Below are 15,868 nucleotides of genomic sequence, written 5' to 3'. Positions count from 1 at the left end.
GTCCAAAAGATACAACTCAAAAGTTTGAACTCACTTGACTTTTGGAGTGGTGGGATAATTAGGTTGCTAGTAGGAATGGTGACTACAGAGTTTGTGACCGGAGAGTTTAGGGAGGTGATTACAGGGGTCGAGTTGTTGAGCAGACCATCTAGCAGGTAGGCAGCATTGCTAGAGTTGGGTAGTTGGGCAGGAGTAGTTGTGTCGTTCATGTTGGAGGCCGGCACCGGTGCTGCTGGGCCAGAGTCCAACCCTCCTGCAATGATACATTTTCATATAACCAACATGTTTAATGTTGGATACTATGCTCTCTACCTTGTAAACCTTTTATAACTATTTGTATGTAAATCTCTCAATGCCTACATCAAATACATAGTCAATGATGCTCTTTATGCTTCATGTCAAGACATCATAAATTCACAATATCAATTTTAGGACTTTGCAAGGGATAGCAATAATATATAGAATTGACAGGACATTTCAATTAATCCTCCATCAAATGCTTTCACAGCATTAAAATTTTCAAACTGATTCCTCAGTTCAAAACTTGTAAGTTATAAATACTATTTGACATGGGCTTAAAAATAATACTGAAGAATCAAGAAAGAATATCAGTTATTCAGTTAAATGAAAACCCATTTTCAGAGAAAGTTGTTCAGTTGTTCCTAGGGGTAAAACTGCTCATAACTAACTGCATGTGCTGGTTTAGGGAAATTAAAACAAATGCTTCAAGGGCCTAAGGCTTATCGGTTCCGGGATGTTAGGCGGGTAGCACAGGTAGGTAGACAATTATTGGGATCGTCTCAAAGATCTCCAAATGTACTCTCTAGAAAGGAGACGAGAGAGATACCAAATAATATACACATGGAAAATACTGGAGGGCCAGGTCCCAAATCTACACAGTAAAATAACAACGTACTGGAGTGAACGATATGGAAGAAAATGCAGAATAGAATCAGTAAGGAGCAGAAGTGCCATAGGCACAATCAGAGAACACTGTATAAACATCAGAGGTCCACGGTTGCTCAACGTCCTACCAGCGACTATCTGAAATATTGCTGGAACAGCCGGCGGCATCTTCAAGAGAAAACTAGACTGTTTTCTCCAAGGAGTGCTGGACCAACCGGGCTGTGATGGGTATGTGGGCCTGAGGGCCGTTCCAAGCAACAGCCTGGTGGACCAAACTCTCACAAGTTAAGCCTGGTCTCGGGCCGGGCTTGGGGAGTAGAACAACTCCCAGAACCCCATCAACCAGGTATCAGTCGATGTGGGTGGAGTTCTAGGCCTACTGGGGACCACGAGCCAGAACCTGGTCCCCTCAGAGAGGCACGGGTAGCAATGGCCCATAAAATGCACATGTGATTTTGGAGCATTCCATATCTGCCATCGACCGGGACAAGCGCCCAGAAAGGTAAGCGCCACAAAACAAACCCCTATTCTGGTTAAAAACAACAAAAATAGACAAAAGAGTGGACAGAATTCCCCAATTGAAAATGAGCAAACAAGCATGACGTCACACGCGCCACGCTGCATGTCTGCGCAGCTCCCCCTGTCCCGGGAGGGAGAAGGGGGAGCCCCAGACCCCCACGCCGGCGATACACACTTTCAATTCCGAGGCTGGATATCAAAATACGCGAAAAAAGCGCAGCGAACAGAGGGAGGGAAGGTTGCCAGGAAGTCTCTGGGACTCGCCAAGAAAATGGCGTTTCATTACATTCAACGCTGGTTTTCTGGGGAGCTACTTCACCAAAGATAAAATAAAGAAGGGGACGTATCCGGGAGGCGGTCGCTGCTCCACACCTCAACTCTTAAGTCAAGATAGGCTGCAGCCGCTGACCCAAGTGACACAGGCCCGACTGGGCCCAGGAATGGCAACGAGGTAGGGTGCAGCCAGGGGCCCTGTCTGACTGCCAAAAACCCCATGTACGACTGTCAGCCCAGGACATGTTACCAAAGATGGCAGCAGGAGCAGCAAACTTATGAACAGCAAGGGCACGAGGAGAAACCGCAGGATACCTGCGATTTCCTACCGTTTTCCTTACCTACGAAAAGACAAAGAAAAGGAAAGACCACCAGCGAAATCCCATACTGCCGCCGAGACGAAGCTTGCAGGAGGGACACCATCAGAGAAGCCACCTGAACACCAAAGATGGTGATAGACTCGAGTCACAAACACCAGACAGGAAGACTCGAGAAGACCGAACCAGCTCCGATACGGACCGGACCAATCATGAGAAGAGGCTGAGCCGGGGAAAAAACCCATGGGATCGGACACCGAGCAAGCAGCGACTGAAACCAAGGCTGGCAAGGAACCAGAAGGAACATCCGCCAGGGAACTAGGAACCCGGTACTAGGGAGCCGGTCGGCCGAGCAGACAGCACGCTGGACTTGAGATCCTGTGGTCCCGGGTTCGATCCCGGGTGCCGGCGAGAAACAATGGGCAGAGTTTCTTTCACCCTATGCCCCTGTTACCTAGCAGTAAAATAGGTACCTGGGTGTTAGTCAGCTGTCACGGGCTGCTTCCTGGGGATGGAGGCCTGGTCGAGGACCGGGCCACGGGGACACTAAAGCCCCGAAATCATCTCAAGATAACCCAAACTCGGCAAGCCGGGAAAGAACCAACCTGGGCGAGCAGATATACCCCGTCCGGAAGGAACCCCCCCCCCTCCCCCGGGACTCCGAAAGGACCAACAAAGCAAAAAACCAGATGACAAGAAGCCGCCGCCACTTGCTGAAAGAGCCGAACCATAGACTCTGCAAACAGCAAGGACAAATTCGGCGATGAAAACCAAAGAACCAGAACCCAGGCAGAGGCCAATGAGGAAGCAAGCACCACAAGCCGACACGTGAAACGCGTAGTGAAAAACAGCTACACCTCAACCCACAGGAGCAGTGCAAACAGCATCTGCAGGGCAGAAGGATGCATGCGAAGCAGAGTACCAGATAAGGAGAACTACCCAGGACGTGTACCACACTCTGAATGACTCCGACATAAGGAAAATTGACTTCGAGGACCCAGTAGGAATCAGCGATCACAGTGTACTGACATTTGAGTATCTGGTCGAAGAAGGTTTAAAGTACTCGAGAAAGGGACCTGAAAGCAAAAGGCTAGCATTCCGTAAGGGAAATTATGAGGAGATGAGAAATTTCCTAACGAATATAATATGGGAAACAGAGCTAAGGGGAAAGACGGCCCAAGACATAATGGAATACATCACACAGAAATGTAAGGAGGCAGCAGAAAAGTTTATCCTGGCCCAAAAGGTAAAAAATGAATTGCAGGTGAGAAACCCATGGTTTAATCAGAGATGTAAGCTAGCTAAGCAAGCAAGTAAAAGAGCATGGAGAAACTATAGAAATAACAGGACACCTGAGAGCAGAGAAGGATACCAGAGTGCCAGAAAAACGAAATAGCAAGCAAGGCTAAGACTCAACACAAATTGCTACACAGCTACATCAGGAGAAAGACAACAGTGAAGGAACAGATAATGAAACTGAGGAATAGGGGCAGACAGATTCACTACAAACAACAAAGAATTGTGTGAGGAACTCAATAGGAAATTCCAGGAAGTCTTCATATTGGAGCAAGGAGAAGTTCCAGAGATAAGAGAAGGAATAGTTAACCAGACACCACTAGAGGAATTTGAGATTACCAGTGGGGATGTAAGGAAGCTTTTGCTAGAGTTGGATGTGACAAAGGCTATAGGCCCGGATGGAATATCGCAATGGATACTAAAGAAAGGAGCAGAAGCACTGTGCCTGCCACTCTTCATGGTGTAGAACAAATCACTGGTAACAGGTGAACTGCCAAAAATTTGGAAGACGGTGAACGTAGTCTCGATTTACAAGAAGGGGGATAGACAGGAGGCACTGAACTACAGGCCAGTGTCCCTAACTTGCATACCATGCAAGTTATTGGAGAAAATTATGCAAAAAAAAGCTAGTGGAACATCTGGAGCAAAGGAACTTTGTGACACAACACCAACATGGTTTCAGGGATGGCAAGTCATGCCTCGCAGGATTAATTGATTCTACGATCAGACAAGAAAGAGAGAGGTGGGCAGACTGCATATTTTTGGATTGCCAGAAAGCCTTTGACACAGTTCCACACCAGGGACTAGTGCGAAAGCTAAAGATGCAGGCAGGAGTGAAAGGGAAGGTACTCCATTGGATAAGGGAGTACCTAAGTAACAGAAGACAGCGAGTCACTGTGAGGGGCGAGTTCTCAGATTGGAGAGACGTCACCAGTGGAGTTCCGCAGGGTTCAGTCCTTGGACCCATACTGTTTCTTATATATGTAAATGATCTTCCAGATGGTATAGAATCATTCCTCTCATTGTTTGCTGATGATGCAAAAATTATGAGGAGGATTAAGATGGAGGAAGATAGTATGAGGGTACAAGATGACCTAGACAGATTGAATGAATGGTCCAACAAATGGCTACTAAGGTTCAACCCAAGTAAATGTAAGGTAATGAAACTAGGCAGTGGAAACAGGAGGCCAGCCACAGGATACCAAATGGGGGAGGAAGTCCTTCATGAAATGGACAGAAAGAAAGATCTGGGAGTAGATATCACACCAAACCTGTCTCCTGAAGCCCACATCAAAAGAATAACATCAGGCTGGCTAACATCAGAACTGCCTTCAGGAATCCTGTTTAAGGAATCATTCAGAACCTTGTATAACACACATGCAAGACCAATCCTGGAGTATGCGACCCCAGCATAGAGCCCATACCTTGTCAGCACAAGGTGAAGCTTAAAAAAGTTCAGAGGTATGCCACTAGGCTAGTCCCAGAACTAAGCGGCATGTGTTACGAGAAAAGGCTGCGGGAAATGCACCTCACGACACTGGAAGACAGAAGAGTAAAGGGAAACATGATCACAACCTACAAAATTCTCAGAAGAATGGACAGGGTAGATAAAGATAAACTGTAACACAGGTGGTACGCGAACAAGGGGACCCAGGTGGAAACTGAGTACCCAAATGAGCCACAGGGACGTTAGAAGGAACCGTTTCGGTGTTAGAGTAGTTAACAGACGGAATGCATTAGGCAGTGAAGTGGTGGAGGCAGACTCCATACACCGTTTCAAGTGTAGATATGATAAGAGCCCAGTAGGCTCAGGAATCTGTACACCAATTGTTGGACAGTTGAGAGGCGGGACTAAAGAGCCAGAGCTCAATCCCCAGAAGCACAACTAGGTGAGTAAAACTAAGTGAGTACACTAAGGCAAAAGGTACTGTCTGGCAAAGGAACACAAGGCAAAGACCGTAGGCAGGGCCGTAAGCCAAGCTCACCCTGTCTTAACAAAAAGAAGCAGGAGAGGCAGGAGTGGGTGAATGGAACCTACAGCCACCAGCAGACATCGCAACACAGAAGCTGGTGGGGGAACATACAAGAAGATGAAAGAACCCATGGTCCACAACTGAATAGCGAGGCTGTCCAAGCGCAGAGAACTGAACATGTACACAGTCCAACCTAGCACCAACACTAGTATAGCCAATAAGCACATTCTAAGAGAGACACTCCAATGTGTAGTATAGAGGTAGGGAATGCAATGAAAACGGAATGTACACGATCAAGTAAAAAATACAGACACTCCAATGTAAACAGAGTGCAGCCAGGCACTGAACAATGGCCAAGGAAGGCATGACCAGAAGCAAGGGCTGAGTCTAGGAATGAGTGTCCAGAGAGCCATGACTGAAGCAACGAACGAGTGTCCAACTGATGTTCCATGGAACCCTTCCCCGCAATCAGGCCTTAACCTGGGGCAGAGGCACATGGAGAGAAACACATAGGAAGGCCATGTTAAGATGCAATGCAAACTGGCCAATCAACTAGCAACAGACAACACTCATCCAAAAACCAAGAACCAGCGCCTGGCTGACAGTGTCACCAGACCGAATACTCTCACCTGTAAAGCGTAGACACTATCGTGTCATGACACAGCTAAGCTGTATAACATTCCAGGAACAACACTAGAGGATCATGTCCAGAGATGTGTGAACCGAAGAAGATGAGGTGTAGAATAAAGGTGGAGGCGGAGCCACTCCACACCCATAAAGCAGAGAAAGAACTAAGTGTCCTCCCCACATATAAAAATCCAGAACGTCCCAAGTATCCAGAGGGCTATGACCGGAAAGAAGTCGAGCAAGGGCTGCGAAGAACCCGCAAAAAAGTACGCGGAAAACCAACACATGCTTACACCGCACAGAAACCAAAACAAACACCCACAGTGCATGTGCCTGAGGACCGAACTGCAACACCCAACCCTTGGGGAGGGTGCCTACAAGGTGTACTAAACGAACTTGAACAATGTCGTGACAGATGTAAGAAGATGCAATGAGAAAAGAATGAGAATATCGAAAAACGAGAAGTAGGACGGAAGAGGACCAACGAGCCCGAGAAAAGACTAGAAGTAAGCCTCACCAGCAGACAACAGACGTTCCAACAATATTGGAAGAAACAAAAGGACAGAGGACTGACCCACGGAGCATCACACTCTGGCTGCCACCCACTAAGCCCCCTCCACGACGACAACAGGCCGGATAGGTAGGAGTAGGACTAGCCTAGTGGCATACACCTGAACGTTTTCCAGCTTCATGAAGGACTTCATCTCCCATTCGGTATCCTGTGTCTGGCCTCCTGGTTTCCACCGCCTAGTTTCATTACCTTACATTTACTCGGGCTGAACTTCAGTAGTAGGCATTTGTTGGACCATTCAGTTATCACTTATCTAAGGCATACATATATATACCCAAACCCATTATAATTATCCCTATATTTTGTTTTTTTGTGGGGTTATTTTTTCTTGACTTCATTTCAACACATTGACCTACAACTTTCACAAATTCAAGAATGAATGCCCAGCAATTTTGTCCGACACTTACAGGAAAATCCAAAGCACTAGAACGACTGTAATTATTGTCGTGAACTTCAAGTAAAGTTATTTGCATGAAAACATTTTCATGCTCTTCAAATAAAATCTTCAAAATTTTTATTTACTAATCAATTTTTACATATTAGTTCTTTGTTCTACAACAATTATTCAAACACATTTGCATGAAGTCAAAACTTTTGAAGTTAGAAATTATTTGGTCTTTAATTTGGTGCATAAAATTGTAAGGGTGCAGTAAAATGATTTTACACCAAACTATAATTTACAGATCCATTGTAATAAATGTTATAGATTAAACTGCATTCTGATAGCACAATGAAAATAAACATCATTAGTAACATTAACATTATTGAAGCTTTTTGAAAACTGCAAATTTGTTTTTTTTATTATTATTTTTGTTGTTTCCACATTACGATGTTGATCCATTAGAAAAAGTTGGAGCATTTATCATGTAGATTATGCATAAAATAGTTGAGAGTTTGAGGAAGGTTGACAAAACCAGTTCTCGCCCCTTTAATACCTCTAGCCTCTCTTCATAACTATTGTTTTTCAGTTCCGGAAGCCATTTTGTAGCAGGCCTTTGCACGTTACCTAGTGTATTGATGTGCTTCTTGAGATATGGGCACCATACAACTGCTGCATATTCTAATTTTGGTTTCACAAACGTCATGAACAGTTTTAGCATTTCACCATCCACGTAATTAAGAGCAAAGTCAGAAGTTGGAAAGCGACACATTCACTCCTTTCACAATGTTCTTTGCATGTTCCTCTGGTGACAGTTTACTATCCAGAACCACCCTTAGGGCTCACTCTTTATTAGAGTTCTTTAATTCCTTTCCACATACGGTAATATAAAAGTTGTGTGTGGTTTATTTTCTCCGGCTCCACATTCCATAACTTGACATTTATTTACCATTGCATGACATTGACAAAGTACAGTTATGTTTTTACTACATTAACCATTATAGGATACATGAATTTTATTTAAAAAAATACAGCATTAGTGAAAAATGTAAAATACTCTTGCTATATTATTCGGGACAAACCTCGAGGTTACCTAGTATATAGGTAACTCAAGGTGTGGATGAGAGTCCACGCACTGTGAATGAACCAATAAAAACAATACCACATACTATAGACAGTCAATCCAGCAACTACTGGCCTACAGTGTCCTCTCGGCAGCCAACTAAGGGAGTGTATTCATCATTTTCCAGTATAGTACATGACTAAGCAAACTATAACCCGAATATGAGAGGTAAATGAATGAAACATCGACAACAGCAGCATTATTGCCCTTACTATGTTTATAACTAAGTGGGAAATGGATAATATACACCTGTCCGTTTGTTTGACAAACACTGAATTGCCAGACACTGTAATTTGATAGTTCATAAGTCTCTAGGCATTGAATGTATGGCATCCATTCTAGTATCATTCTATGAAACAATGTCTACTTTTTATGTTCATTCCCAAGGTCTTCTAATGATTTAAAATGATTTTTTTAGACGAAAGTGAACATCAATAACTTTTTTTAGTTTTGGGTAATTGTCAATGTGAGTCTATAAATAATAAGTAGGCTCTGGTATAAATATTCATATATGTAAGATATGTTATAGGAGAGGTAACTAAACCTGAAGTATATGGTCAAGTGAAAGACTGCAGTGGTTGGAACATGTGGAGAGGATGACTGATGATAGGCATGCAAGCGAATCACATACATAAATTACAATACACGGGAGGTTAGAATGGTGGACAGACAACAATCTTTCAGAGGCCACCTTCTCAAAGAGGAGTTGCTAAGGGTAAGAAAGCATAAGATGCAGAGTAACTGTAGTCCTTACCTAACAAGTCCAATATGTCAGCATTAACTGCAGGCATTGTTGAGGGAACACTGAGAACACCTGCTGTGCTAGTGGCCGGGACTGTCTCATTATCCCCTGGCTCCATCCCTCCTAATAGGTCGAGCAACGCATTCTGAAAAATAACATTTAATTGTAAATATTTGCACAAATTCTGCAAATGAAAATAGGGCAGCTTCAGTATTGTGTACTCAGCAAGTGGTTGCACTTTATAAGTGATTTAGAATGATGCAATAATTCAAACTACACTACCAATCCAGTCACCTCACCTCCAACTGCACATAATGGTGCTGTACATTCATGTTTTTTTATTAGTTATTTTGAGGAGTGTTGGAAAATAAGAACTCACACACTAACACACTGCTCCGTGCTCTGTTACACACTCACCGTGAGTGCCCTGGCTACAGCCTTTTGTGTGAAAAGCCTGCAAGTGACTTGGGTGCGTGCCGAACATTGTTTATAATTCATTAGTGTTTTTTTTTTTACTGTAGCTTTTCATATTTTTGGCTTCACAATATTCACATGAGAGTCTCACTGTAAATTTTCAAATACACCTGCTGGATGCTAACAAAACACTAGCTAAGATAGTCATGCCAGCTACAACTCTGCAGCCTCCACTGGTGTTTCATCAACCTCTGCAGCGGTGATTAAATTAATTTCAAAATTTAGTGCTTGCTGAAAAATGGCAATGCACCCTTGGTGTGTATGTTAACCATGTGCATACCACATGATATCTGGGGTGGTAAGTGTACGGGCACGTGTGTGTTGCACTCTAGTAGCTACAAAATGGTAGCTACAGTGACACCTCGACTTACGAATGTCCCTATTTAAGAACTTTTTGGGTTACAAGCCCAATTTCTTCGGAAAATTCAAATTGGGTTACGAACTTTGCCCTGGGAAACAAGTTTGTTGATACGCGTATGGGCCAACCTAGCGCGTAGTGGCACGGTGATTGCGCCTCAGTTTACCAGTGCCTCCCACCTAGTGACGACTATCGTGCCTGAATTCTTTGCAAAGATTTACCTTTTTTTTCCGGATTTTTGGCTATTTGAACATAAAATTTGTTATTATATAACTCGCCATGGGTCCCAAGAAAACCAGTTGTATGATTCAAGCCAAGAAAACACATGTGAGAATGATCATAGAAGAAAAATAGAGAGATCATTCATAAACATGAAAATGGTACACGTGTTGTTGAACTAGCTAGGCAGTACAACAAATCCTCAGTGGGAGGAGGAGGCAGTAGAGGATGTCCCTTCCTCATCAAGAAAATGTGTGCAGTATGGAAAAAACTGAAAAGTTTTGCTGAAAAGAATCACCCAGATAAAGCAGTTTTTTATTATTATTATTATTATTATTATTATTTTCTACCACAAATGTGGCCACACATTTACAATGCTAACCAGCATATATACATTTTCTTCTGTCCTCCATAGACAGGGATAGAGATCAGTTAAACATATAGTTCAGGGATTAGCAGTAGCAGGCCATTGCATTGACCTTATTAATGACAATGTGATGTCTCATTAATGACAATGTGATGTCTCACTACAGACAAGTGTTACAAAGAAGGGGAAAAACATTCTTCAATGGAAAGATTTCAAGTGAGAAACTCAAGCAGTGAGCCACAAGCAGGTCCTAGTGGTATGCAGGCAAAATGTGCCAGAGTGTGTACCCCAGAGAAGTCCTCACTGCCTGGTGTTATAATGGAAGGGGATTCCCCTTCCAAACAGTAACACCTCTCTTCCTACCCCCTCCTCATTGTCTTCCATACGCCAACAGGAATCATCAGTAAAGGTAAGTAATAACTTGTACATACTTTTGTACTGAAGATTTGGGTGAATTATATATAAAATTTATTTTGCAGTTAATTTTTTGGGAGTCTGGAATGGATTAATTCACTTTTTATTATTTCTTATGGGGAAATTCACTTCGGTTTACGAATTTTCGGGTTACGAACTGTCTCTGGGAATGGATTAAATGTGCAAGCTGAGGTACCCCTTACTGTACTTGTGTCCTCCTCTCCTACTATCATTGTCATGTGATCTTTTGAAGCTTCTGATGGTTTTGCCATACTGTACATTACCCTTTCATTTAATTAACAACCAACCACACTGCTTGCAAAGCAGTGTGGTTGGTTGTGTTTTTCCTTAGTTCAACTCTTATGGCCTTGTGTTCTCAATAAGCAGCTTTTATTACATCCTCTCTACATAAAAATTCTTGAGGGTTTAGGTAGAAACAAAGTATTAAGCGTAATTACCAGTGTAGTGACAGGATGACGGCTACACTCGTCCAGTTTTGCCAGCACTCTCATATATAGTCTTGAAACTATTGATGGTTTTGGCCTCTACCACATCACTTACCATGTATGCTGGTCTACAAATTGATCCAATGCATAGGATCCCTTTTTCTGTTTTGAGTCCTCCGGCTTACTTGGTTAGGTTAGGAGAGGAAACTTTCAATTAATGGTTTTCATGACATTTTGAAACCTTAGGAGAATTTCTTGCCCATGTGAAAGGTCTTTATTGTCCACAGTTCCCATTACTTTAGTCTACTAACATTTACAAGTAAGTTCCCTAGCTATAGCCAGCACTAATGTCTATACCAGATGTGTTCGTTCACATCCACCAAAATGGGTGGATGGATGAAAATGTCAAGAGGTTGACATGGCTGCCGAAACAACCTGTCCTCTTACAAATTACAGTACGTCTGCATTTGGCCGTTTGCCTGTATGGCCGAAAATGGACGTAATTTAAAAACGAAAAATTAACTGAAAATAAATTTTGATTTTTTTTTTTTCCAAAACAGCAAGTTAAGGGGCCCGGTGACTGCAGAGATTTTTCCAAATATGAAATATAGTGAAAAATTCTAACCAAATCTCCCGTTATTTGGCATCAGTGTTGTGAAAATTTCATCCCATGTTAAGAAATGGAATTTTCACACATTTTAAACAAATAAATGCGTGCAAGATGGGCGGCAACCGGTACTGATAATAATGATAACACCTAGTATTTACTGACAATCGGGGATAAAGAGATGCAAGCACCTGTCCGACGCACGAAGTAGTAGTAGTAAGGAGGGGTCTACAAAGTAGATAGGCCGCTAGTGCCACCTGGATAGCCAGATTTCACACATCATAATGAGTTAGTGTGTTGTTATGCTGTATTTTATTGTACATCATATAAATACATTGCCCAATGGCAATATTTCTTATGACCCTTTGTACGAAAAGCTGACAACCACTTCTTATTTTCCTTTTAGAACCAGTGAAGAGCAGAGGTGCCTATATATGCACCTCTGCTCTTCACTGGTTCTATTCTGCATTTTCTTCTATATCGTTCACTCCAGTACGTTGTTATTTTACTGTGTAGATTTGGGACCTGGCCCTCCAGTATTTTCCATATGTATATTATTTGTTATATCTTTCTTCTCCTTTCTAGTGAGTACATTCAGAGAGCTTTGAGACGATCCCAATAATTTAGGTGCTTTATCTCGTCTATGCATGCCATATATGTTCTCTGTTTCAGCAATCTCTCCAGCTCTGAAGGGGGAAGTGAGTACTGAGCAACATTCAAGATGGGACAATACAAGTATGGTGAGCAAAACAAGAGTGACTGCCACACAGTGATGCTACCTCAATTCCCTCCTTCCATCCCTCACCAAAATTCCTCCTACCACAATACTATGCACAGCACTAAATTTATTTTGTAAAGTAACAAAGAAGTCGTTTGAAGATTCCTTGATAGATGAAATAATGCTGTGGTGCTGTGGCAAGCGCTGTGAACATCCTTAACAGCATTGATTCACTGATATTTGAACATTGTAAACAGTCATTATCACACTCAGGCTCTTCTGTAATACTATCATGGCTAAATAATCCCGGTTACAAACAAATATATTTTGACATCATTAGGGGATGCTGTGGTCACACGCTGAACCAGCAGTGCTGTGAGCTCATGTTGCGTGCGCCCACCTTGGTTGCTCACTCAGGACTGACGCTCTCACATCCGGGAATGTAGCCCACGATTTTTTTTTTTTTTTTAAAATGGCGTCTGTTTACAAGAGCATTGAGGAAGCTGATGTGAACCCCATGTAGCCGTGGGAGTTTTGAATCATACTCTAAAAATATAAGTGCCAGGAGGTGCATTGCGCACCCCCCCGTCGAGCGCCTGCAGGCACATTGCGCAGTTCAGTGGTTAAGGGTCCTCTGGTAGGTTATACCAGAGGACCCTTTCTCACTTTATTTATTTAGTTTTGTGTTAAAAGGTTGTATTGATATGTGAAAAGTTGTACATCATGTATAACTTTGAAAATACAAGTATGTACAGATATACGCGTATAAATGTACACACAGCATTATTTATTCATATTAATGTACTGTATATATACAAGCCTAAGTCTTATAAATACACATAGCACACATTTTGCCTGTAAATATATACATGGTAATCACTCATTTGCTGCTGTTAAAAGTTTTAATAGTTCCTAGAGTGGCTGCCCTGCATGTCCAGACACTGGTGATGTGCCAGACATGGTCCACATCATCTCACTAAGGCCCTAGAAGGAAAGTGAGAGAGACTGGATTTTTTTTCAAGATGAGAGATAGTTATTGGAGGTCTGAGAAATCAAATGAGTGCTTCCTACACATTTAATTTAAGTAATACATATACACCCTGTGTATGTGTAGGACTTAAATCACAGTACCCAAAATACTTTTGAGCATATACAGCCACCCCATCACCTGATGAGATGCACAGTAAAAAAAAAAAAAAAAAAAAAAAAAAAAAAAAAAAAAAAAAAAAAAAAAAAAAAAAAAAAAAAAAAAAAAGTCTTGCAGTTAAATAATTCTAATTCCTACAAGCTTTTTATTTCATACAACAAAAACAGCACTTTTCCTAATAGGCAGCAAGTACAAAAGCCAGGAGTATCTTACCGATTCATTTGTTTCATGAGCGTTGTTGTTTGGCGATGTTAGGTCATTGAGAAGCGAGTGGTTGTCAGGTGAAGCATCAATTCCATTTGTGATTGCCATCTTATCTTGTTCTGCACTTGCTCTTGTACCCTCAAATGGTGGCATCCGTTCCAACAGAGGTCCTCGCATATGGCTACAGAATGAAAATTGATTCAGTGCTCCAAGGACTAAGTACAAATGCACTTAGTGATAAATATTTTAAGTACACTCTCCGACCTTGCTATCGTACTTCAATCATTCGTTTATTCCATCTAATCATTTGTGATCCAGCCCCAGAAAAGCCTATGTAGTTCCACAGGTGGCGCCGCTGTTTGTTTTTGTTTACCCGTGGCAGACAAAACCATCCCCCTTCCCTCCCTCCCTCCCTCTCTCTCTCACTGTTTTATATCTGTGCATATTTTTTACATCCTGCTACTAGTGCATCTAGAAATGCTCGAAATATGTTGTTTAGGGCTTCAACAAGCAGTGAAGTTAATAGAGAACATATTGTTATGACCTATTATCAGAGCATCTATCTTATAAAGGAAGATGAATCTGGAATGTCTCCTGAGTGGTGGATAGAGGTGCAGAGAAATGTGTCCAAATTGGAGACTGTGATTCTCTCTCTCTCTCTCCTGAGCAAATTTATAATGCCAATGAAACAAGTTTGTACTGGCATATGTTCACCTAACTTAACCCAACTAAACCTAACCAAAGCTAATCTAATCAAAGCCACCCAAAGCTAACCAAACCCAGCCAACCCAGCCGGGTCAGTCGGCCGAGCGGACAGCACATTGGACTTGTGATCCTGTGGTCCTGGGTTCGATCCCAGGCGCCGGCGAGAAACAATGGGCAGAGTTTCTTTCACCCTATGCCCCTGTTACCTAGCAGTAAATTAGGTACCTGGGTGTTAGTCAGCTGTCACAGGCTGCTTCCTGGGGGTGGAGGCCTGGTCGAGGACCGGGCCGCGGGGACACTAAAAAAGTCCCGAAATCATCTCAAGATAACCCAAACCTAACCAAAGCTAACTAAACCTAACCAAACCAAAGATAAGCAACGCAAACCTGACATAACCTAACCAAACCAAAGCTAACCAAACCAAAACTATCAAAACCTAACCAAACGAAACCAACAAAACCAAATCAAACAAATTAAAGCTAACCAAACCAAAGCAAACCCAACCTAGCCAAACCAACCTATCCAAATCAAACCTAACCCATTCAAACCTAACTACACCAAAGCTAACCTAACCAAACAAGAAGCCAACCCTCCCCTCAACATCTAGGCCTCAACCCTCAGTTATCACAACCATACTCACCTCACCAAGGTAAATCACCTCAACATAACCTTCACATTATTCCAGGATCAGAATTACTGTTATCATATGTAGGTTAACATGTGGACACTTGGTGAGTACCCATATATATTGTTGCTCTATTACAAGTATTCTGTGGCATTTTGTTTAAAGTATTTAGTGAAACAACAATGTATTCTTACATACTTTTGTACATAGTTATTATTTTTTGTGCTTGTGGGGGGATTTGACTACTTATCCAATCACAATTAGGGCTGAGGTGTCCGGAAGGGAGGATGTTGAGTGTACTCAAATTTTAAGTGATAAAATACCAAACTGAATCTCAAAATAATTATGTAAAGAAGCATACTATTTCATAAATGCTTTGTTATGTACTTGTAAACAAGGCCTCATTAAAATCTATAAAGTATCAAATACATCTGTTCAAAGTATGTGTTATCAATTCCTATACCAGACACATCTCATAATACAATACAAGCACCATCCCGCTGCCTGTCCTTGGTCAACTTGGACATCCCAACAATTCGTTTTCGGTCCACGTTTGATTCCCACTGCTCGTAGACCCGAGACAAGACAATCAAAGACCTAAGACCTGAGACCTGAGCCTAGTACCATCACCATTGATTGATTTGGACCTCAGTAATTTTAATCTTCAGGTAACTCAGACAAAAAAATTGAGTTTGACCATTGCTTAAGTCAGACAAATAATCTGAATAATATGACTTTCATGTTGGGTTATTGACTGACACAATGTTCTGTTTCCAATATACAAACACGTTATTTGTTTTATGTATCATTAAAATAAAAATTGAATAAAATATATATTATGACAAAATTCTTGATTGT

At 42.0% G+C, this 15,868-nt stretch overlaps 1 protein-coding gene across 8 annotated transcripts in view; it reads right to left on the bottom strand.

Annotated features, from left to right (window-relative positions):
- The window catches only part of AP-1gamma (adaptor protein complex 1, gamma subunit), a 129,824-nt gene that overhangs the window by 23,222 nt on the left and 90,734 nt on the right, over positions 1–15,868 (bottom strand). For all 8 annotated transcript variants that reach the window (XM_069329727.1, XM_069329692.1, XM_069329714.1 and 5 more), the window contains 3 exons: positions 13,690–13,861; positions 8,739–8,871; positions 35–253 (listed from right to left, as the gene is read on the bottom strand). In XM_069329727.1, coding sequence (XP_069185828.1) covers positions 35–253; positions 8,739–8,871; positions 13,690–13,861 — 524 coding nt within the window. The remainder of the gene's footprint in view (positions 1–34; positions 254–8,738; positions 8,872–13,689; positions 13,862–15,868) is intronic.

Source organism: Procambarus clarkii, chromosome 3, assembly GCF_040958095.1.
Source record: "Procambarus clarkii isolate CNS0578487 chromosome 3, FALCON_Pclarkii_2.0, whole genome shotgun sequence".
Classification (NCBI taxonomy): Eukaryota; Metazoa; Arthropoda; class Malacostraca; order Decapoda; family Cambaridae; genus Procambarus; species Procambarus clarkii.
Note: the sequence above shows the minus strand (reverse complement) of the source record. Positions and strands in the feature narration are given on the sequence as shown.